At 37.0% G+C, this 25,517-nt stretch overlaps 1 protein-coding gene across 1 annotated transcript; it reads right to left on the reverse strand.

The window, feature by feature from the left end:
* Window positions 1-10,510: 10,510 nt before the first annotated feature.
* LOC106080207 (NXPE family member 1-like) lies at window positions 10,511-22,693 on the reverse strand. The gene is made up of 8 exons (XM_056036480.1): window positions 22,340-22,693; window positions 20,932-21,158; window positions 17,297-17,891; window positions 15,027-15,140; window positions 14,676-14,782; window positions 13,935-14,036; window positions 13,231-13,286; window positions 10,511-12,664 (listed from the first exon to the last, which is right to left on the reverse strand). Exons 2-8 carry the CDS (start codon window positions 21,027-21,029, stop codon window positions 11,868-11,870), a joined length of 1,869 nt encoding a protein of 622 aa, XP_055892455.1. The 5' UTR covers window positions 21,030-21,158; window positions 22,340-22,693; the 3' UTR covers window positions 10,511-11,867.
* Between the last annotated feature and the right edge of the window lie 2,824 nt (window positions 22,694-25,517).

The following is a 25,517-nucleotide window of genomic DNA, read 5'->3' on the forward strand; positions in this document are numbered from 1 at the left end:
GTAAATTTATTTGTTGAAAAATGTACTTTGTAACAACAAAGATGTGGTCTGTAACATCGATTTTTGAATGACAATAAAAAAAAAGAGAAACACAAAGAAGAACAATAAAAACAAAAAACATGTCTACTATCAAACAAGGAGGTTACATTCACTAAAAGAGCCCTCTGTATCGTCTTGCAATATGTGTATGTTTAAATTTGTCACCGCCACTTTTTTTTTGTATTGAAACTTGACTATCGATTCTAAATGTATTTGGTAATAATGCTATTTGAGTAATGTCCCACCGCTATAATCCACAATACAAATCTATATCCACTATGGTACAAAAATGTTAACACATATGAACATAGAAAAAAATTTCGGATAAAAAAAATTGACAATCCCCCCCCCCCAATTTTCTGATGGCCTTAGGCGACCCCTTTGCAAATGGTCATTCGACCTCCAAAGGGTTCGCGACCCATAGGTTGAGAACCCCTGCCTTACTTCAACTATCCTAGACGTTTAATGATGTATTAAAACTTAATGCGCCCACAACCTTTCAGTACTACACCTTGAAGGCCTAGCTGTCAGGAGTCGTGACTGAGAAGCTGAAACATAAAGCTCCAGCATGGCTGCCTCACTCTATGATTACTGCTATCTACCTACACAAAGGGAAGTAACGTGTTTGGTTGGTCCCTTAGTTCACGCATGCGCAAGCCGAGGAGGGAAAAAAAAAAGAAGGACTAAGCCATAAAAGTGTGTGGGGGGGGGGGGTATTTTAAATTACCTTTACCTTTTTTATCCCTTTGTCTGTTGGACCGTTGGGGCACCACACAAGATTTGTTGACCGTCTTTCTCCATTCCTCTCTGTCTTTTGCCTTAGTTAGAATCTCTTTCAATACAATACAAATAATCTATATCAGTGATGTCCAACCTAATTCAACAAGTGGGCCGTGTTAATTTCAGACACTCGTGTCACGGGCCACATGAACGAAAATGTACACATACAAAAGAAAAATGAAATTTTATCTGAATTTGAAACTATTGGGTTAGAAAAACTGTGGAGCTAGTACTTACATTAAGGAATTGGATATCTGAAGTGATTTTTTTTTCACGCGTCAGAAAATGGCTTAATTTATGTACTTAAAAAAAGAACAACATTGTAGCTAGCTGTAACGTCGAATCATATTCTTGTCGCTTTTTGGTAAATATTTCCAACAATCCTCCAATCTCTAGGCGTAGTCTAACAATCTTTTTATTCGCGGCTCAAACCAAGAATATTTGTTTCATAATGACGTTTATATGTTGTTCTTTTTTGGAAACAGCCACACTTTTTTATAGATCAAAAATGTTGGCTTATTATCATGATCCACAAAAAAAATAGTTAAGATCCGTTCTCTTTTTCAGGTAGATTCTCATTTCATAAACACACTAATGTTAAAGGTCATGGTACCAATCAATTAAAGAAAAATTAAGGGCCTTAACGTAGGTAAAGATACACAAGTCAGCTTATTTTTTTTTTTTTTGATGGGGTTGTCTACACTTTGTGCCGACATTTCGGAAGGCCGGATGGAACCACGTCGCGGGCCGGATCTGTCCCGCGGGCAGTATTTTGGGCATCACTGATCTATATATATATATAATGATCTTCATGGCTTAAGAATTTGGAAAAGAAGTAAAGGAAAGATCACTCTTTTATTTCTGCAGACTAGAGTCTCCCCAGGAAAAAAAAAAAGAAAGGGGGGGGGGGGAATAAGTAGTAGTTACCCGTCACTAAATAGCAGGGCCGGACTTAACCATTGTGACAAGGCAGTCATGGAAAGATCACTCTTTTATTTATTTCCACCCCACGTAACTTTAGCAATGAAAAAAAGAGGGGGGGGGGGAGAGAACAAGTAATCTACTCTGTATTCACCTGTCACTAAATAGCAGGGCCGAACTCAACCGTTTTGGGACCCTATGCGAAACGAATAACGCGTGGCCAAGTTTGGCTAGGGATACGGATAATAAGTGAAAACTAAAAGTTTGTATTACAAAATAAATTACTTTACGAGCCTTGCGTGTAGCAAAGTCATACAGTGTATCATTAAAATTCGGTTTCCTACATAGATCACGCTCAATAGCAAGAATTACCAAATGTTTCAATCTATCTACGAGAATTGTTGACCTCAAGTAATTCTTCATTAGTTTGAGGCTCGAGAAGCTTCTTTCACTAGATTCCACAATTACGGGTATTGCATAATTCCGTTTTTTTTTATCGCGCGTAGAATTGGCGTTTTCCATATTGAATGACACCCCTAAATGGCATTTTTTGTTTATATATTTCAGGAGATTTTCATGAGTTTTCAAAAGAATTTAATAATATTCGGAGATTTCCTGGACTTTTTCGTCTATTTAGCAATTTCAGGAGATTTCCAGGAGCTCCTGGTAAATCGACAGGAGGCCGCGGGAAATATGTTATAAGTTATAAAATGGTTTAATTTAATAATTTATTATACACCTAGAATTGGCGCGGGTGTTATTAAAATGCGGGTCCTAACGCATAGGTTGCAGCGGTCTAAGGCCGGCCCTGCGAAATAGCGCGAATGTTACGCCGCCGGTCGACTACTATGCCTTAAAAACGTGGTTTAAGATTTATTTGTACGAATGTCAGTAAATCGTAGGCTGCAAAAAATGACTATTTATCACGATATTTATTTGAGGATATGCGTAGTATTTTCTCCAAATATGTCTGACATGCTGACGGGGTGACGTAATTTCGTTACAAAACCATTTTAAGACACAATAAAAAGATACTGTGCTGACATACTTTTCTTAAGTTTAAAACTTTTAAAACTCAAACATTGAACATTATACATACAGCTCATGTACAACGTAGATACAGACAGGGCCGATCTTAGGCCATTGAAACCTATGTGGCCGCGAGCTAATTCTATGTAAAATTATTAAATTAAATCATTTTCACTTATAATAACAGGGTTTCCTCGACGGCGCGGCCTGACATTATTAAAATCTCTTTAAAACTCCATATAATTCTCCTGAAAACTAGACGAATTGTCACTTTGGGCTGGCAATAGTACGCGCAATAAAAAAGGAACGGCATTGTTAGCTTTCATTTCATAAAAACGAATTGCAAAGATGAATGTATTTTCTAATACAAAATCTTAATTTCTACCGCATGCTTATCCCTACCCTACCCTGACTGGGCCCCGCGCAATTCGTTTCGCATAGGGCCCCGCACTTGTTAGGGCCGGCCCTGAATACAAAATACATTAATGATGATCAATAAACTAACCATGTATTTACTTTAAAGTAACATCTAGAGGTAGCTTTCTAATAAAACACAAATTCTGAAATTCTACTACTCGAGCTTAACTAGACTTGTTATTTCATACCTATATATAGATTCTAAACTAGACTTGTTATTTCATACCTATATATAGATTCTAAACTAGACTTGTTATTTCATACCTATATATAGATTCTAAACTAGACTTGTTATTTCATACCTATATATAGATACTTCTGGAACCATAACGTCACATCGTGCCGACCTAAGACACTATTACATAAATAAATTATGGCTTTTATATAGCGCTACTTTTCATGCTTATAGCATGCTCAGAGCGCTATGGTCCAATCTCATTTATGGACTAGAATGGGGAAGGGGGTATCTGGGAGTAGGTTCTCCTCGAGCCCCCCTTCAAAGGTAGCCAAGCCAAGCCAAGTTCAAGCGTACTTAGCCTCTCGACCACGCTTCCCTTTCTAAAAACTTTCATGACGTAGAAGGTCGTTGACTTGTAGTACCAAACTGCTGGTAGACAACTAAACCGCTGTAGGCGTAGTATATTTTAATTACTAAATCTTGAAATAACTTGAATAATTTCCTTGTGAGCAATTCTATAAATAACTTTTATTATAATATAGTCAAGAAAACTTGAAATGAAATAAAATAAATGTGGTCGACTTTAGTAATAATATTAATTAGTAATTTTAACAGAATTGAATTCACTACAAAAACACATCTTTCACGTTCTGGTGTAGCCTGTCCTAAGACCGCTGACCACAATGCCACTTATCTTGCATTCACAACCAATCGCTAACTTCTTCCCACGGTCACCATACAAACACACACACTCCATAACACTTCAACTGGGTTATTATTTTTTTTTATTAGTCAACTTTTCCCATGACCTTTTTACAATTATTATTTTTTATAACCTTAAACTAATTCTCTATGAAAGCTATCTATTACACTTCTCCGTATATTTGGACTGACGTGTGACGTAATTTGTGTAGGGCCAAAACTGTGCTACGTTTTGTGAACGACCTTGAACTGTGCACAAAAGCGTGACACTATCAAATAACATTTCTCAAAGCGACTTAAGACAGTGGATCATCTGTCGCGCCAACATGGCTAAAGGTGCCGAGGACTATGCACGACTAATACATCGCATAGTTGGTAACTACTCAGTTAAAACAATACCGCATGATCTGTCTCAGAAAAATACTGGATTTTAAATGGAAAGAAAAAATATCGGATACTGAAGTCCTTTCAAAGAGCGGGCCTGCACAGCACCCACACAATCCTGATGCAGTCCCAGCTGCGATGGCCAGTCTACACATGGGAGACGGAAGCATATGAGAGAGCATCATGACGTCGGGCACAAATTGCTGAGGAAAAGAGAACGACGCTGGCAGAAGAAAAGCGACAGAGAGGAAAAGCAAGGTCAATGACATTAGCTCCAGCAGGAATAATCTGCCCAATGTGCAGCCGAACGTTCCTGGCTCATATAGGTGTCACCAGCCACACGAGGAGGCACAAAACCTCACTGCAAAGCCCTCAGCCCTTGTGGTCATCATCGAACCATGATTACTTTTACCTACCTTTAACTATCCCTAAGTCTGTAAGACCGTTCGGGCACCATGCAAGATTCGTTGACCGTCTTTCTCCATTCCTCTCTGTCTTTTTGCCTAAGTTAGAACCTCTTTCAATTCTAGGCCCGTCCATTCTTTTATGTCGTTCTCATCTCTTTCTCTGTCTGCTTCTTCTTCTTTTTCCTGGTACTGTTCCCTGAAATAAGGTCTTTGAGATCCATTAGGATCCTGTAATATGGCCATAGATTTTTAACGCGTTTTTTTACGATAGCTAGCAGGTCATCATGGGGTCCAATCGCTGCAGTAAGCCTGTCTCCAATCTCTTGGTTTGTGATGCGGTCTTGGAATGTGATGCCTAAGAAAACGTCTGTAACATCTCAATTCCATTGCTAGGATTCTCTTCTCTAGATCTGCAACTCAGAACAGAGCAAACTACAGTGGACAAACTCTCTATATAAAATAATACCTTTCATTTAGTAAATGTAGAGTCATTCTCATTTCCCCACTATCACTATGCTGTAATCAATCAGGAAAAATGCCTTTCCAAAGTGAGTATCGTTTGCGGGCATGCAAAGTGGAAAAAAAATTAAAAGAACTTCCGAAGCTCTAATAAAATGGTGACGTTCAAACAACCATTATAGTCTACAACGCCCACATGTTGTGACGTCGCAGGTCAGTGTTGAGGCGTACTATAACGATTGGTCTCGGTCGAACTCAAGCCGCCTAGACAGGTAGACAAGCCCCTTTTGATAGGTAGACAAGCCCCTTTTGATAGGTAGACAAGCCCCTTTTGATAGGTAGACAAGCCCCTTTGATAGGTAGACAAGCCCCAGTGATAGGAAGACAAGCCCCCTTTGATAGGTAGACAAGCCCCCTTTTGATAGGTAGACAAGCCCCAGTGATAGGTAGACAAGCCCCTTTTGATAAGTAGACAAGCACTTTTGGTAGGTGGCCAACACCTCTAGATACGTAGCCAAGGGTTCAAGCCTTTCGGCCCCACATCGAAAATATTATCTCGGTATTGAGACAGAATATGTTATGGAGAAGTCCGTGATCTGTGCAAAATAAACACCAATTACAAAGTGTTATGCGGACGCATTGTGTGAGCACTTAATAGCATTTAATTTCTGCACAAAGAAACGAATAAATGGGTAAGCTTTTGAAAAGTCTTATTTCAATCATGGAATTGAATCTTTTTCAACAGCATCTATTATATTCAATACTGTGAAAACACGTTTCCTTCTAAAGTTTTATTGAACAAAAATGGAACTAGTGTCCACGGTAACACAGTACACACAGACACTTAGCGAGTCAGGCACACCAGTACAAAACAGTTGACAGTGTAACGATTTCTACTTTTAGCGGCCCCAGAAAGGGGAATAGACGCTTGTGTGGTCTGTCCGTCCGTCCGTCACGTTTAGGTCTTGTAAACTAGAAAAGTTTGTGAAAATTTGACATCATAATATTTTAGACCATTCAAAGTTCCTATGCAACGGCTACTTTTTACTTTTCTAAAAGTGAAAAATTTAATTTTTTAAAATGAACTATGCAAGCATTTTTTTTCATTAAAAAAACACTACTTTTACAACTATTCACTATTAATAGTAACAAACACATGATGCTATTTAATACTGAATATATGTAATAACTATATTTTTAACACATTTATGCAAACGGTTTTAGATTTTTTTTGTCAAAAATATTTTTTTTTTTTAGAATTGTATTGCGAAGTTAAGTAAGTTCTGTCACAATAACTACTAAAATAAAAAAAAAGTATAATTTTTTAAAAGAAAAAAACAACTTTTTAGTATGCATTCAAGTGGTTAATGAGTAGTTTTTCATATTATCGCGAGAAATGCAGCTCTACATAACAGCAGTAGGACACTGAACTAAAATATTATTATTTTTTAAGGAAATTTTTTATATATTTTTATATTATTTTTTTGGCTTTGAATAAGAGATTGACCATTTGTAAAACAATTAGATTAATTAGATAATCATTATATGACATCAGTTAGGCCAGGTTCGCATCTATCTTCACCTTCCCTTTCACTTATCCTTTGGTCTTTTGGACCGTTGGGGCACCACACAAGATCTGTCAACATTCTTTCTCCATTCTTCTATGTCATTTGCCTTTGTTAGAATTTCATTCTGATATTCTTTCTGAAAATATTGAAAGCTGACTTTTTACCTGCCTGTGTGGACCACTTCGGAGGCCGATTTTGAGTTTGGGTTTCCACACAAACTGTCTTTGTAACCTTGATTTTAATTGAAAATATTTCTTGATGAAATTATAAGTAATAAGTATGATTGTTTTAATATATTACGATTTTTCCCTTTTTGTATCCATAATGAACCAAATAAAATCCTTTGCCGGGGATGTATAAAAAGATTAAAACATACTGAAAAGACTTTTGTGTAATTTTTCGTGTTTTCCGCTCTAATAAATTTCTTGAAACTCAGAAATTTAAACGAATTATTGTACAACTTAGTGCTGATACCACTTCATACTTATATAACGTTATACTTTATACTTATACAACTTTATACTGATACAACATGTAACTTGATGATTGCTGCCTGGTCGTGCGGTTTGCGCACTGGACTGTCGATCCCGGATTCAAACCCTTCCCGTTCCCATCCCCCGTCGTTTGGAGAAGGAAGTAAATTATCTTCAACTCTGAAGGAACATTCGAAGCATGGAAAACATTCTACAAACATTTTACTTATGCAACTTTATCCGTATATATCTTAGTACCAGGGGCGGACTGGCTATATGGGCATTCGGGTAAATGCCCGGTGGGCCGGTACCCAAATGGGCCGGTAGCAATACCCAAAAGGCCTCATGAATGGCCACTATGGCACGTATTGATTTTTTCTAGGTTTTATGATATCCTCTCATAAAAGTGGCCCTCTGAGCGTCGTGTTGAAAAAAAATTGTTTACAGACTTAACATTATAGGTCCTAATAGGCTAATACTAATTTAATCTAACACATTTTCCGAAATAATGTAATAGCCTATATCCGTAGACAGTGTTACTGTAGGCTTCATCCTACTAGGGCCTACAGAGTCAGACTTACACTTAGCGATTAAAAAGCAACATAAGGTCCATTTTTCTTATAAAGATATAGAGCGTGCATACAATTATCGATACATTATTAAACTTAACGTAATGATTTTGAGGACAGGTAGGCCAATAATTGGAGGCCCATCGCATGCTATACAATTTATGGGCCGGAGAGTATGGGCCAATTTTGACATCCATTCCGACCCTGCTTAGTACTAATACAACTCGATGCTTATACAACTTTATACTGATATAATGGAACTTTCTATAATTAACTCGTAGATCCGCAACTAGATAAGAACTCGTTACAACGCAAGGACTCCGACTAACTCGCTTTCCCCCAATCTATACTATTATAAATCTTATTTTTTCCAGAATCATAGAAACTTCTAAATTATTTTATTAGCTACGACCTTCTAGAAACTGAAGTATGCGGCTCTTTTTTTTTTTCCGTGACCCTTTTCTCTCCTGGATGGTTATAAACTAATACGTGCTAGTTCTGCGACTTCTTTGATCTGACACCCAGTGGCGTCTCTAGGGTGGGTGTCACCCGGTGCGGTCAGATCAGGTTGTCACCCCCCACATTTTTTTAAATACTTTTTTTGTTTATTTATTGCGCTGTAATACATATATTTTATAATTACCTACGTTGTTTGATTGTTCAACAACTTTGTAGTAAGTGTCTATTAAATTGTCAAATTCAGTTGCTTATTACAATTTATCTACAGTTTGCCTAGTCATGTGAAACTCTGCCCTCATCCTTAATCTTTGGAATCGAGAACATTGCCATTAATCTAGAGTTCGATTCTGCAACAATGCAACCATAAGTAAATAACATTGTGTTTTTTTCTGGATTTCAAACTTGAAAGGATCTCATTTTTAATAAAGTTCCTCTTTGTCGTTTGTTCCTTTGTCTTAAGCTCTTAATTTTAATTTTTAAAATTATTTTTCATATGAGACATCATAGACACGTTGATGGTAAAAAACGGTTGAAAATGATTTAAAGAGATTTTTTTTTTAGGTCTTAGTGGCAAATGAATCATGCACTGTCAACTTTTATTTTCTTTAAGAATAACTTTTGTTGCCTTTACATCCTTTCTCAGTCACCCCCTAGTGACGCCACTGCTGACACCGTACCTGAAAAAGAGGTAGAATCAGGTCACAGTATGGATTCGTGACGTACAACACACTTCGTAGAACAATGTCTGTCACGTAATTCTGCATTTACGACATGCTTTTACCGCTAGTGTCAAGTTGAAAATGACAACTGTTGTTGTGTTGTGTTTCTCTTGGTAACGAATTGATACTACACATATACTTCGATTGCGACCTTACTGTGTTTAAATGTTGTCACGAAAAGATAGAAAGGGAATTAAATTGTTTTCATTCGTATCGTTTTCTTTCAGCTTTTTTGTGTTATTTTTACAATTCCTCTTTTCAAGTCACTCATTGATGAAAACTGTGCGGGTGGGTGGGTGGACAGCTGATCTCAAACACGGCTCCAACAATTATCCTTGGAATTTAACAATTGATGTATATTGCTTCGAAAAGAGTTACTTGCTCGTTGGCCACAGGGGAAAACTTTAGTTTGACAGTTAAAACTTTTCAAAGTAAAAAATAAACAACTTGGCGTAGTCAACCGTATTACCCTAAATGCGATAACTGAGTATATTTAAAGTTGCTTCAATTTATTGAAGTTTATAAGCGTTAGTTATATTTTTTACGTAAATCTAATATAATTACATCTAGATTCTAGATCTAGTAGTACATCTAGATTAGATCTTAAGAGTTCTAACTCAGAACTCTCAGTCTAGTGTTAGATCCAGATGTCCCTATAATGAACAGCAATACATAATCGCACAAATATACCTTACTCGCTGGCCGAATAAGAAAATGCCTATTTCGTAGCAGCTGACGGTTTCGCGGGCTGGATACCCGAATTGAACCAAAAACTATTTTTGTTTTATTCTTTTATTATATGCGGTGGCTGAGCGGCAAAGCGCTTGTCCTCCGCACCGGGGCCCGGGCTCAAATCGTGGTAAAGACTGAGATTTTCAATTTCAGGAACTTTAGGCGCCTCTGAGTCCACCCAGCTCCAATGGGTACCTGACATTAGTTGGGGAAAAGTAAAGTTGGTTGGTCGTTGTGCTAGCCACATGACACCCTTGTTAACAGAGGGTCACAGAAACAGATGACATTTACATTATCTGTAGCACTTATCGAAAGGTCTGAAAGGGAAACTTATTTATATATTTTTTTAATTTGCTCTATAATATCTGAGGTTTAAAAAATGTTTTAATCATTTTCCTGCTTAGATCTTAAATGATAATTTTTATGACAACAGGCACATTTATTAAGAGTTAAAAAAAAAAATAAAACACTCAACATAGTCTTTAAATTTTAAAAACATCCCGTTCACCAGTGCTGCTGGAAGTCAGAAGACTCTTAAAATAGAAATGATGAGAAGGGGAAGTAACGACACATCAATATAGTAGAATGGTCACGACTTGGATTATCTCCCTTACAACGTTTATATTGTGATTACTATTGTGACTTAAGGTAAATGGTATTAGTATCATTCGTTTTTTGTTGTTTTTATTATACTTTTAAATGTTTAAAACGCTAAAAACATTATTAATTTTTTAAACATGTGTATATAGTTAAATTAAATCTAGGAGGGGCGGCGTCAGAATGGTAAAGCGCTTGGCTTCCTGGGTTCGAATCCTAGTGAAGATATTCTTAATTTTGTGATCTCTAGCGCTCCTCGGAGTCCACCCAGTTCTAATGTGTTCCTGACATTAGTTGGGAAAAGTAAAGGTGATTGGTCTTTGTGCTGGATACAGGACACTCTCGTTAGCCATTGGCCACAGAAACATATGAACTTTACACCATCTGCCCTGTTGACCACATGGTCTGACATGGGAAATTTTTAAAGTAAAATCTGATAGTTCAAAAAACTGTTTGTCATGCAACCCTAATCAAAAAGAGAAGCACAACCCAAGCAGTCCAGCATATAAAGTAATAATAATATTAATTAATTAATTATTAAATAGGCCTATTTTGACTGACAAAATGTTGGACTACGTTAGTTCCCAAAGTTTCTCAAATAATCTTCATATTTGTTTTAGTGACTTCGTAAGTTGAAAAGCAGCTATTAGTTTTTTTTATCGTGTCTGTCAGTCTGTCACATTTAGATCGAAAAACTAGACAAGCTATTAAATAGCTAATTTTATCCTACAGGACTAAAACAAATATACAAAAGCCAGAAATGGCAAAATCAATAATACTCTACTTGTGACTCTAATGTTGTAGCCTGGCCATGGTCTCCGTTGTCCTTATGTGTTTTGTTCATTAAACTTAAGTTGGGATTTATCTCTAAGTTATACAGATCTTTACAATATTCTGTCCACATTCCAAGCACATCTCCCTTTTCAGTCAGGAGAGTTCCATCGTTGTTGTTTTTTTTTTCACTGTGGTTATAGCTTGTCTTGCGTTGGTTAAAGCTTTTAATCTTTTGAATGATTTTTTTTTTCTATTGCCACCTTTCCAACCACTGTCCATTTAATTGCACTGGTTACTGGTCCATTTTTCTTAAGCCGACATTATTTTTAATTTCTTGTTGGTTGATATATATTCCTCTGCCAGAAAGGGGATTAACTTTTTATTTCTATGTCTTTCCAAGTTCTCTCCTTCCATCACACAAATCAAAGATGGTATTTGTGACCCATTGCTTAATTGTCTTTCTCTTTTTGTCTTTCTTGGGACCTCAGAGACAGAAGGAACACCATTAAGTCACCGCACCCCGTGACACCAACCCTTGCCACGACACTGACGCTACATTTTTTTAAATATAATAATAAAAACAAATATATCTATTTCATCAAACATTTGATTTAAATAAAAGCAGGCACTAATATTATCTATTATTATTACTATTATTATTTATCTTGGTACATATCCTGTTTCATTACATCTAAATGACAGCAAAGTCCTTATCATTTCCTGTGGCACTCTGTCAGTGGGGTGAAATTCAGCATTCTCTAGAGCTATTGTCATTCCCCAGCCATCAAGATAAACTATTTTATCTCTAAGGTCCTGGAAGGTTTCTTGTATAAGCTGTAAGTACAATGTACCCAAACTGTCTCCTCCTATTGTGTGATTTATGTCCCAGTCGAATGAAGTCACGTGAGGACCCCGGAAAGCAAAAAGTACATCCGGGTTTCTGCGTGCAAGGTGTCTTATTGCTTCAGCCAAAGATTTGATTCTTGAATGGACGACGCTGAGATGCGATGGTGTCGCATGTAGATAGTAGTGAACAATGATGATGTATTTACCAACAGACGGTGTAGCTGAAATCTGTTCGGCAACGCCCTTGTAATTTAGTTTTGGGGTCCAGGAAGAATGCTGATATAGTGGTAACTCGTGTGGTGTAAAGGATAGGATAATGTTTGCGTCTTTGTTCCTACAAGTTCCAGCCTTGGGCCATAGAGATGATGATAGCCCTGTGCAGTGTGTAATTTGACTGAGTGCCCTAAACAGTCTCACAGCATTGGAGTCTCCAATAATTAATATAGTAGTGTTCTTGAGACAGCTCATCGCCCAGGGAGAAGACATTCCAGGTCTCTCACAGTGCAGAGACATCCAGTTCATATTTGGATCCCAGAATCCACCTGGTGTTGTAAGATTCCAGGTAACTTTTAATGAGGTCTGCGAGCAAGATTTAAGTTTAGGAAGTTGACCTGTAAAATACAAGACAAAGTCTTAGGAATATAAACAGTTTTTAGTCGCAAGTATAAGCCACAAGGTACAAACCACTATGTAAAAATATCACACAATAAAAGTCGTACGATCTGGCTGAATGTTTCAGGGATTATATGTTCTATATTTTCCATTGTAATGCTCAAAAGACACAATCAAACACTTCTTAAAGTCTACTAAACTGATCGATAGCCGTTGTTATTATTGGATAGAAAGTTCCCCCTACAGTCCTTTCGATCTATAAGGTCTGAAAGGGGAACTTTACTTTTAAATTAAAGCTAACCATATATAACAGCCTTGTGCATATAAAAACTAGTCAACCGGCTGGGGCCTCGCACAAAACTCTAAAAACATGTTTTTGTATAAAAAAAAATTACGTAACTAGGATTAAATCTCAAAAATCGCAGAGCTCTTTAGCTGTATGACTACTAGACTATTTACTTCGGCTAGGGCCTCTGATTATCAAATGCCTGTCCTAATATAATTTGGTGTTATTATAAACATTAAATATAGAAACTTGAGAAGAAAATCTTGCTTTATAATTAACCTCTCTCCTTGGCCAACACTTGTATACTATGTGGAACAGCACGCTCCAAAATGTGTCTGAAAGTAAATGAATTATTTAAAAGATTATATTAAAGACGTGGCTACCTATTCCAATTGTTAGTACAATCGTACAAGAAACAAGTAATATATTTTTTTAATAAATATACATAATGAATCTTTAGTTTATTATACGTATCCATATATATATATATATATATATTCGATGAGGTCAAATAATGTAAAGGTCATTTGTTTCTGTGGTACACGGTTAACAAAGGTGTCATGTGGCCAGCAAAACTACCAACTAATGTCAGACATTACACCTAGGCGCCATAAAGCTCCGGAAATTAAAATCCCAGACTTCTGAGGGATTTGAACCTGGGACCCCCAGTTTGGAAGCCACATGACACCCTCGTTAACTGTGGGTCACAGAAACAGATGGCCTTTACATTATCTGCACTATAGATCGTAAAGTCTGAAAGGGTAACCTTAACTTCACTTTCGTTATATCCGGTATGTAGGACTAGTTTATAATTGATTCTGCAAAATAGATCATTCTAATAGGCCCCTATTTCTTCTACTAATTAAAGCGCAGTCAAGTTTCAAAGTCTAAATAAAGAAATGATAAATAGAGCATTATGATGCTTTCCCTGGGAGCATTATTTTATTGTCAATCTTTGAAACTAGTTTCTAATATAATGTTACCGAGTTGGTATCTTTAGAATCAGGTTCCTCTCTTGCATCGTCACGTTTATAGGTTGTATCAAGGGCGCTGCTGAGGTAGCAGCCCAGTCCTTGCACGTAAGTCTACAAAATAAAATGTAAAAATGATATTTGCAGACAGTACACGCATTTGTCCACTTCAAAAGTGTGCAGACGACACCAAGTCTAATATATGTATGTCTAAAATATCAGGGACGTTTTCTAATTTTAGTTATTGTGATGGCAGGAGTGATTTCCCCTCTGACGGGCAGGCTATATATAGACTGTGCGCAAAAGCTGCTGTTTCAAAAGGTACCAACTTGACTTGACCTTGCTGTGTGAATTGTTAATGGTTTTGTTGACCACCGGTCGTGTGTATTTTTTTTTTTAATTCAGAAATAAAAAAGCTGAAAGTTATTTTCTCCCCCCAAAATAAAGTATATAGCTTTGTCCAGAGCGTCGTTAATGATGAGCATTAACTCTTCAACTGTTTACAAATGCACTTTTACACTCTGCAACTATATACCAAACTCCCAAAAATATATTGTGCGTCTTTTTTCTATAAAAAAAAGGGGCTGCATTTTTTGTTTTCTCTCGCGGTGTCCCTGGAAACAGACAACATTATAACCCTACCTCCCTTCACAAAAGAAGTACCATTACATTTGGGGAGAAAGTAGTGGCATGTAATCTTAAAATTACTTTCAATTAGTCCAAGTTCAAAAAAAAAAATTGCAAGTTAAATACCTGGCATCAACTGGTTGGCCGCAATAGAAAGGCTGACCAGTAAGATATGTCAAGTTGCAGACACAGGACCTTCCAATAATATTTGGCAAACTCCAACAGATTGTAGCCTGGAAGTCACGTTACAGTAATCAATTAATCTTATTTCTTTTATAGCCTGATCTTGACCAAAACAACAACATAAAGACTGCACATTGACCGCACTTACAATAAAAAATCATTTTTTTTAATACAAATCAAAAGAAAAAAATACTGAAATTAACACAGTAATATCACAGTTATAGACACATATATGTCTATAATTACAGTATTTTAGTATTGTAACCTAAAAATGTGAATCTCTTTCAAACTTACTTCTTGTGTAGTGTTCCTGATGAAGTTTCCATAAATAAATCTTGAAGCTGACAGTTGAGCTTGATGTATGACTGTCCTGATGTACTCTCGTGGATACACAACTGCTACATTGATCTGTCGAGTTTGAAAAGGGAAGTAAATGCAACGACACACTAGAATATTTTATACTAAAATAGTCACAACATAAAGGGACCAACGGAATCAATCGGATGGTGTCGCCGTTAGTTAATTAAACACAAAAATAAAGGTAAATAAAAACTTTGTCTAATTGTTACGCGAACTGTACAACGCTTGCAGTCACTCACATGCAGCTTCCATCTCTTGAAGAACTATTTAACCGAATGTGCCTATCCCCAAAACGAGGTCGTAGACAGACCTGTTTACCTATATAGTTGTTGCCAAAGGAAAAGAAGATACAATTTTTTTAGAAATTTAAATATCGCTCAAATCTTTAAAAAAAATGATTAGATTATTATTGGTTGATCTTCATTAACGTGTTAACATAAGATAAATAGCATTTAAATAGTTATGTCTGTGATTTTGGGATCTTTAGGGTGCCTCTGAGGCCACCCAACTATAATTAGTACCAGACATTAGTTGGGGAAAAGTACAGGCGGGTGGTCGTTGTGCTGGCCACGTGACTCCCACGTGACCCCCTTGTTATCCGTCGGCCACAGAAACAGATGACTTTAACACCATCTGACCCATCACACATACATCAAAGGGTCTGAAAGAGGAACTTCACTATTTCACTTGACTTCTGTGATTTCATACCTGAGAGTACAGGAAATCAGTTTGACTTAAAACAAATACACTTACAATGAAACTATCAATAGTTGTCTTGAAATTAAGTGCAGGACTCTAGCTATGAGTGTTTCTTTGTCGTAATTGGACAGTATAATGGTTATTGGGCATTACTTCGACTAAAGCAGACGCGTAAACATTATGTTGACTCTGATAACAGCAACTTACATGTGATACCCTCTTCGTTCAACAAGTTGAATATTTTTATGAAAAAAAAAAATGTGTGTTTCTTTTTTGGGTTCCCAACCAAATGGGTACTTCTACAATTCAATTATTTTAATAACAACATTTATCCTACAAGTTCGTCTTCAAAGAATGATGGTCTAAAAGCCATGCGATTTAACATTCTTATGTTCTTAAGGTAATAACGACAAATTTCTTTGTATAATTTAGGAAAAATTAAACAACTCCGAGCAGCATTAATAATGATAAATTTTTAAAAAATTGGATACATTGTTCTGCCTAATATCAAGTTCAAATATGTGAGCGCAATGTTAGAAAATCAGGGGGAGAATTTGAACAAATTACTAAGTCAACTGGAGACTATGTACAATAACAAAACAATTTTTTTTACAAATGAATTGAAAAAAAAAACAACAACGAAAGCGTGAAGGCATATACTGTTTAAAGTAGCTCTATCGTGAGGTATTGACCAACTTTTGGGTCGTAGATACAAACGTAAAATCGCTTGTGTATTTTAATTTATAGATAACAATTTGTACCATTAAGTATTTCAGACATTGTCGACATCCTCAATCTATGCTTTCTATTGCATACTTTTCCAGGTTGACTTGAGCTGCTGCTCTTTTCATTTATTTGTAAGAACAGTAAAGAAATTAGTTGTGCTTAATAGTTGTATTTGTTGTGTTTTTATTCACTTCTCAGCATGTTTGAATTTCTACTATCGCCCCCTCTCCAGTTCCAACCCTTACTCCACCACCTACTGCTACAAAAATATTTTTATATTAATGGTTATTTCTAGTTCAAAAGATATTTTCAGGTTCAAATGCCATCTTTTACTTCCGGTATCTAGTTTATGCCCACAATGAATGGCTCCGTCCCCAGTGCCCACAACAAACTGCCTACAGTCCAGTGCGCAGTCTCTACTGCCAATTGCTCAGAGCTCACTGCCCATTATCCAGCTCCAGCTGACATCTGCTTCGTGTCTACTGCCGACTAACTAAAACTGTACTAAACTGACGAGCACAGCTATAATCTTTCCAGGAGCAATACGAGACAACAGGGAATGTCTGTCTCAGTGGCACACCTACAATCAATGATGTTCAATATTCTTCCTTCACAAATGATATTTATTGTAATCTATGAATATTGTATGACTCATCTATACTAAAGCTTAAAAATGGTAGAAACTAAAAAAAAAAATTATCCTGGGTTTCAATTCAATAAAATCCGACACAGGGTCTAATAATAGTAAAAAAAAAGGTTAAATTATAAATAAGTTTTACCTGGATGTTACCTGGCCAAAGGCAGTGTCCAGTTATCAGGTAACTGCCGTTGTTCAAATCTGTTACGTGACCCGAAGTTCTGAACTGTTTCTTTGACTTGCTGACCAACCACATTCTCACCTCGTCTCCTCCTCTGTGTCTGGAGTGGCCGTAGCTGTCCACCAGGTCCACGCGTCCTCTAATGACGTCACCAATGTCACAATGGACCGTGTCGTTAATACTTCCAAACACTGTGATTGTTGATAAATTCAAGTCCGGTAACTGCTTCATATCTTCCAACGGGGGATAACTCAAGTATTCTTTTTCAAACTCATAAATATACATTCCATCTTTCAGAAAAGGTCTCACAATAAAGTCTTCAGCAGTAAGGCGCGTGCTCCAGTCTTCCTTGGTGAAAGTAGAACAATCAGAAGAGTTGTCACTTCTGTCACAGGTGTTATTGCAGGCGTCCATCGTCTGGTCAGAGAAAGACTTTATAGCATCCGCCAAACTGACCTGACGCCATTGTGTCCCAGTTGTAACCTTAATAGAACTCGTTTCTCGATCGTTGTACGACACAGCCTTATTGTTCAAAGATGCCCAAAGTGTTCCGCTCCTGTATCATTAAAAACAAGCGTAAACGTAAATTACATTCAATTTTCTTACCAAAGGGTATATGTGTGTTTCTGACCGATTGTTCGAAATTTCGTCTTGAAAAAAATATTAACGCCAAATGATTGTTTAATAATTGGTCTTCTGGCTTGTGCCACAATTCAATTTCTTACAAAAACACACAAATCTCCAAATCGATAATTGGTTGTTCAGGATTTTAAAAAAACAAAAAAACGCAAAATTTTGACATATGATTACGTTTATACTTTTAAAAATGATAAAGGTCAAACTGGAGATTTTATTTAATGTGGCCAACGAGTTAGTCATTCTTTTCCAAAACAAATGTCTAGAAAAATAGAGCCTTTTAACGAGAATCGCGTTTAGCCACCCTTTGCCCACTCATGTGCTACTCTGGAAGTGTGACTTGACTAGTAGTTTTGTAAATATGTTGTGCTTTTTTTTTTGTTTGCTCTTTGATGTCATTTGGAATAATTTGATTTATAAAATTTTGTCTAATTCAAACTTGGTTAAAGGTCTGTATGAGTTCTAGGCTAGATGTATTTTCACGAGTAGCTAATGGACGCAGTGGTGCAAACGCTATAACAACTTGTGCGGTCATTTGTATTAGCATAACATCGCTTTTAAAAAAGCTTAACTAGACCTTGTGACGTCAAATGAAAGGGATGTGCTTCCCTTTGACGTCATTCGAAACGATTTCATCAATAGAAGTACCTCGACGCCTGGTTCGGTTTGTGATTGTTTGAGAACCACGATTGATGATATAATATAGGATAGGTCTTAGTTCTTCTTTAAGGAATAAATGATAACGCCTAACGATTTTGTTTTAAACCGTTCTTCTAAATATAATAATTTTACATTTATTTGGGGCCCAAAGTTTCATTATCGATTTTCTTTAATAATTGTTACGAACGCTAGCCGATATGACCATCGGTTTGCGGGCCTTAGTTTGGGTATTACTGATCTAGTGGATTAGATTTAGACCTATTTTAAATATGGCGAATGTTTCCTTCACATTTTTATTCACATTTTGCCACGAAAATGAAAGTAGAGTGTGAAAATGGTTTTACATTTTGCCACGAAAATGAAAGTAGACTGTGACAATGGGTTTACCAGTTTAGCCGGCATATTGATATCAAATAAAACGTACTGTGAAAACGGGTTTACCCAATTATTTTTTTTTTTAAGTTTTGTTCTTTCATAGAGATAAATATAGTTTTTTAAATATTTTTATGGCCTTCCGGTTGTGGGAGGGACATAAAACCCACACTACGGTCTCAGACATGATCTAAGGAACATTTATGCCAAAATTTTTATCAAGATTTTATCAAGATTGGTTAAACGGTTATGATTTCTATGCGGGACATACATACATACATACATACTTACACACGCCTTACTTTCTCTTTATATTATCGATATCATGCGCATATTTTAGAACCTAATTGTGGTTCACATTATTGAAGAACTATGATTTTGTCTGTTCACATTTCGTTGAGATAGTTGTTTTTTTTTTCAAGAAAAAGAAGAACAAGGTTTGGATAACCGATGGGGCACGCCTATAATCTCTTTGTTATCTTGTATTTTCTTAAGTAAGACTATGGTTTAGTTGTCTTTATTTCTCTGTCGAAATACAAGAAAAGTATTATTAAGACTTTGCATGTTAAAAATTGACAAAAAAAAACAGAAACTTTACGATTTAAGCCATTTGCTTATCTCTAAAATATAACATCGTATGAAAATTTATGAGAAATTATATTGATGTTAACACATCTAGTAAACCAGAGTTTCATGAAGAGGGTGTGATCTGTGTCGCATCATTGTTGAGTTGAGATAACAAATCTGTGTCAGATAACCTGCTATTATAACTATACCTAAGCCAGTGATTCCCAAACTACGGGTATAGCCCGAGACGTAGTGCTACAGGCCCATAGAAACTTCTACTCACAGCGCATAATGAAGGTTTATACATAACCGCCCATTGAACTTATTTTAAAGATTGTTTTCGCAGAAAGAAAAAAAAATCACTACAACGGATTTCTTAACGCACGCGCGCAAATTCAAGCGTCTATTTTAGAACTTGAATAGCTTTTAAATTGTAGTTTAGTACAGAATGTGAAAGCTGAATTATAGGTTTGATCACTGTGATTACTGGTTTAATAACACTATATGTTTGATATTCAATGCAGCTTTGCGCAAACTTTCACGTTTAAATTTTATGGTCAAGATATTGTTTTTTTAATTTATTTTAAAAAAAAAACGGTATTCTAAGTCAAAACAGGAGCTCCATCTGTTGTTACAATTGCAATCTTGTTCCAAGCTAACCCAAGACTTTCAACACAGTTTTACAAAGCATTGAATACATAGTGGCCTGATTTTGAATCTTTAACTAAATTTTTCGAAGTATTGCAAATAAAAATAAATTTCTTTTACTTTTAAACTTTTAAGAATGACTACACTGTTTCTTTTGCGTCTTTATTATAAGTGATAAGAATCAGAAATTTCAATAATTTATATTGATATTTAAAATTAGCTATTTAAAAAAAAAATTATAATCTGTGGATACACCTGATTTCTGTAGGTGTCCGCGGGACGCATAAAGCAGTCCTGCGAGCCGCATGTGGCCCGCGGACCGTAATTTGCCCACCCCTGCTTTAAACTATCAAAAATCTACTGTATATAAATGACACCTTTTTAAACAGTTCACACATAGCCTAATTCCCTTTATTGTGATCTACAGGGCAGATGATGTAAGGATCATCTGCATTTGTGGCCCAAGGATAACATGTGTGCCATGTAGCCAGCACAACGACCAAAAGCCTTAAAGTTTCTCCACTTAATGCCAGATACCCGTTAGAGTTGACTGGACTCAGTGTGGCCCTAAAAGTCTCGAAGTTCAAAACTCAGTCTTCACGGAATTAGAACCCGAGACCCCTCGAATCGTAGATTAAGCGCTTTACCACTCGCCACCTTTTCACACTTAGACTGCGCCCATATTTTCTAAAAAAAAAATATTTTTTACTTACGTTTGATTTAGAGAAAAGAAAACTAGGAACACGAGGAAGAAACTTATCACTGCCAGCCACTGGATCCTTGTTTTAATACAAACTGAACTCTTTAACATGGTCTTATCCAGAAATTGTCATTGTCAGACATTAGAAAAATCAAAACACAGTTGATAACCCTTCTGTACTTAACCTCTTAGTCAGCTCTGACATGGCTACTCACAGGCATCTGAGGCCGTCCTGTGATACTTGGTTCATCGGTTTCATTTAGGTAATTAAAGAAAATTGTTGCAAAAAATATGATTTAGAATCAATGATTATTATTATAGCTTTTATATAGCGCTACTTTCATGCTTATAGCATGCTCAGAGCGCTTTTGGTCCAATCTCAGTTGTGGACCAGTGGGATGGGGGGGGGGGGAGGGGGTATCTAGGAGTTTGTTTTCCGTGCTGCCTTTAAGCGCTCAGTAAACACAACTCCGCCCGAGTCGGGTGTCGAACCTCGGGCCCCCTTCTAGGTAGCCAAGCCAAGACAAGTTCAAGCGCTCTCTCCTGTGGAAGAGTCACAAGGCTTTACACACCAAGGTCAGACATAATGTAAGACGCGAGCCATGTAATTTGTAAAGCATTATCTGACTTCATCTGAATGCCTAATAGTAGACTAAGGTGGATAACATATTGATAAGATAAGTGCGTCACACTTAACATAGATCTATAACATTTTTTCGAACTAAAGACTTGAAAACAATCATCAGAACAGAGGAAAATTTTTCATCCCATGTCTCCAAACGTTCACACTCCTCCGCACTAATCTCCTCACACATCTCAACACACACCTCCACACACCTCTACTCACATCTCCACACACAACTCTACGCACATCTCCACACACACCTCTGCGCACAACTACACACACACCTCTACGTACAACTACACACACACCTCTACGTACAACTACACACACACCTCTACGTACAACTACACACATACCTCTACGTACAACTACACACACACATCTACGCACATCTCCACACACAGCTCTACGCACATCTCCACACAAATCTCTACGCACATCCCTACACACACCTCTACGCACATTTTCACACACACCTCTACGCACATCTCCACACACAACTCTACGCACATCTCCACACACATCTCTACGCACATCCCTACACACACCTCTACGCACATTTTCACACACATCTCTACGCACATCTCCACACACAACTCTACGCACATCTCCACACCCATCTCTACGCACATCCCTACACACACCTCTTCGCACATTTTCACACACACCTTTACGCACATCTCCACACACAACTCTACGCACATCTCCACACACATCTCTACGCACATCCCTACACACACCTCTGAGCACATTTTCACACACACCTCTACGCATTGCATATGTGTTAGGGTTTTACCGAGGCTGAGCTTCGGCTCCGGCCGAATATCGAATCACTTTTCACTATCTAGTCATATTTAGCTCCGGCTCCGGCCGAATATCGAATCACTTTTCACTATCTAGTCATATTTAGCTCCGGCTCCGGCCGAATATCGAATCACTTTTCACTATCTAGTCATATTTAGCTCCGGCTCCGGCCGAATATCGAATCACTTTTCACTATCTAGTCATATTTAGCTCCGGCTCCGGCGGAATATCGAATCACTTTTCACTATCTAGTCATATTTAGCTCCGACTCCGGCCGAATATCGAATCACTTTTCACTATCTAGTCATATTTAACTCCGACCTGTAAAATCATTACATGATAGCTGTCCTGATAGGCAAGTTTATGTTGGTGTCAACTAATCTACTTCTTTTATTTGTGTATCTTGACCTTGAATCATTGGAAGGTGATAGTATGTTCTATCAGCGTTGGACACAATCAAGACAGATTGACATACAATACTATACAAATATCAGCAAGTAATCATTGAGAATTTTATTATTACGATTTTTACCTATCAGGCCTTCTATAACCACAGCTCAACATAGCCCATCTAACTCTAGAAAGTGACAAGAAGAGTTCCAAATTTACGTGATACTTTAGTATCTAATAAATAAAAGCCAATACTACACAATTGGCAACAGGATACATTGACTACAATGTTTTACTGTACACCACCGTACAACAGTACTTAATTTTACTGTCTCTTATTTGTGTTATTTAATATCTGTACACAATTAAGGTCCCGAGGCTCAACCTTACAAGAACATCATTCATCCACAGTCGTACATAGAGTAACCAACTATATGGATGGTTGAAATAATAAAAAAATGAATTTAATTGTATGATACTGATATATGTATATGTACAATAAGAATGATAGAATAATGAATAGATAATATATGTATATAATATATATATATATATAGATAGATAGATAGATTTTATTCAATAATTCACATAAGCACCTTGCTACTGCTACTGCTAAAAACTTATTACCATGGTTTCATACTCAACCAGACGCTGATCGACTGACGTCACAAAACTGCCAACATCGGTAATAATAAAATTAGACCTCAGCTGATCCCAACTGATAGGTAACGATCCTGACACTCAACGCGTCGATGATCGCCAATCTGACAATGCCACCCAAGACTGTACAATATATTTCTGAGACGACAAGCGACGCGCATACTGACATAGAATCGATCTCAGTACCTACAACTCCAACACTGGCACCCTATAAACGAAATAAACACCAAACTCAACTTCTACTCTAAAACTAGAAATAGTGACAACCTCACACAACATACAATAAGAGATATCACAAACGAAGTAACTCACCCTAAACAGGGGTCCTAAAATCCTACTGAAATAATAAGTCCAAGAAACTAGTACAGACTAATAATCTTTTACGACCAACACACCGTCCGTTTCAACCAAATTCAGAGGGCGAACTGCCCCATGACAAGGAATGACCAATAGATGTCACCGGACTTTGCGACTTAGCAAAAACAAATCAAAACAAAAATACAAGGCACTCTCGCCCCGTACAAGTAATACGAGTAGAAGAAATAAAACAGAGTTGGGAGAAAGCAAAAGACACTTCTCTAAACAACGTGACATGTCATCCTGGACTGCTACATTCTAGAAGGCTCACTAACTATACTGCCTTGCTGCCTGAACTGCGCCAATGTTCCTTCTTCCCTAGTGCTATTAGAGAATAGAATGGGTTGCCCGAGTCAGCCAGGAAAACTAGTGACTTGGCAGAATTTAAGTCATAGGTGAACATGCATGACTAGATGCATGAGACGTAGGTCGTGGACGTAACGTCTTGTATTATATGAGATAAGATAAGATAACTGAACTGACGTATACACCCTGTCTTAGTTTCTCCGGAAGGCTTTCGATCACATGACCAATTACGGGTGATTTTTGCGTGTAACGTTCATACTTGTACGGTTCTTTGTTCACTGGCACAGTTGACGTAAACTATAAAATATTTTTACACACAGCACACCCCTACTCAATATAGAGGATACTTTTCTATAATCGCTATCGTCTATGTTCCTCCTAAACATCGACATATATTCTCCCTCTCTCTCTCTCTCTCTATCTCTTTCTCTCTATCTCGTACTTCAATTAGAGACTTAAGAAATGTATTCATAGTTCATGAGCCCACGCCCCGTCTACACAATTGTTTGAAGGCCTGGCTGTCAGGAGTCGTGACTGATGACTTTATAATACTCGAACAAGGCTACCTGCAATATGATAACAACTATCTACCTTCACAAAGTAAGGAAACGTTGTGGCTGATCATCATCTCTGTTAACACCTTCACCTCCTATCCACAGTACAACACTCAAGCTAACACAATTAACATTTTAACTATTCAAGTACTTATCAGTATTTGAACTGGGTAGAAAAGTGTCTTCATCAAATCTAAAAGTGACAAACGGAAAGCCGGACAAACAGATGGACAGCATGACACAAAACAAATGGGATACGTAGTGGCTGAGCGTTACAGAGCTTGGCTTCCAAACCGAGGTCCCAGGTTCGAATCCGATGTAGAGTGGGATTTATAATTTTATACAACTTATAGAGCGAGTATGTTGCTTTTCATAATTAATGAATGTTAGATTTAAACGAAAAAAAAAAAAAGATACCACGCCCCTTCCTTACCCCCAGAAAAACATCCTGGTTAAGCGAATGTATGAATTTGTATAATTTTCTAATGATAAGCCTTTAGATCTAAACATTAATTTATAAAACTTTTGAAAGAATAATGAGTAGCAAAAACAAGAACAAGATACATTTTAGCTCGTTCTCCAGTCAAATTTTAATTTCTTTTTTTTTTTTTCACTTTGAAAATGTACAATGGTCAAACACGAATTTTCCTAGTTAGGCCAGCGAGGTAGCAATTCTTTTCTTAGCGATACACATCAGCTGTTAGATTTATTTAACAAAATAGTTAGAGCCGTGGTCGAGATCCGTGTCAAGGTTTCGTGAAGATAAGAGCTGAATAACTGTAGACTGTGAATGTTGGCGTATACCTTGGTAACACTGATAGTTTTAGCCCGATTGAAGGGAAATAACCCAATTATGTTATGGTGAAGAGAGTCGATACAGAGTTACCTGTATTGGATCATCAC

This window comes from Biomphalaria glabrata, chromosome 7 (genome assembly GCF_947242115.1).
Source record: "Biomphalaria glabrata chromosome 7, xgBioGlab47.1, whole genome shotgun sequence".
Lineage (NCBI taxonomy): Eukaryota > Metazoa > Mollusca > Gastropoda > Planorbidae > Biomphalaria > Biomphalaria glabrata.

Coding starts and splice junctions, on each gene's coding strand:
- LOC106080207 (XM_056036480.1), bottom strand. CDS start 21,029: ATGTTAAAGAGTTCAGTTTGTATTAAAACAAGGATCCAGTGGCTGGCA. Junction 14,783..15,026: donor TCAGGAACACTACACAAGAA/GTAAGTTTGAAA, acceptor CGTGACTTCCAG/GCTACAATCTGTTGGAGTTT. Junction 13,287..13,934: donor ATTCTAAAGATACCAACTCG/GTAACATTATAT, acceptor ATTTACTTTCAG/ACACATTTTGGAGCGTGCTG.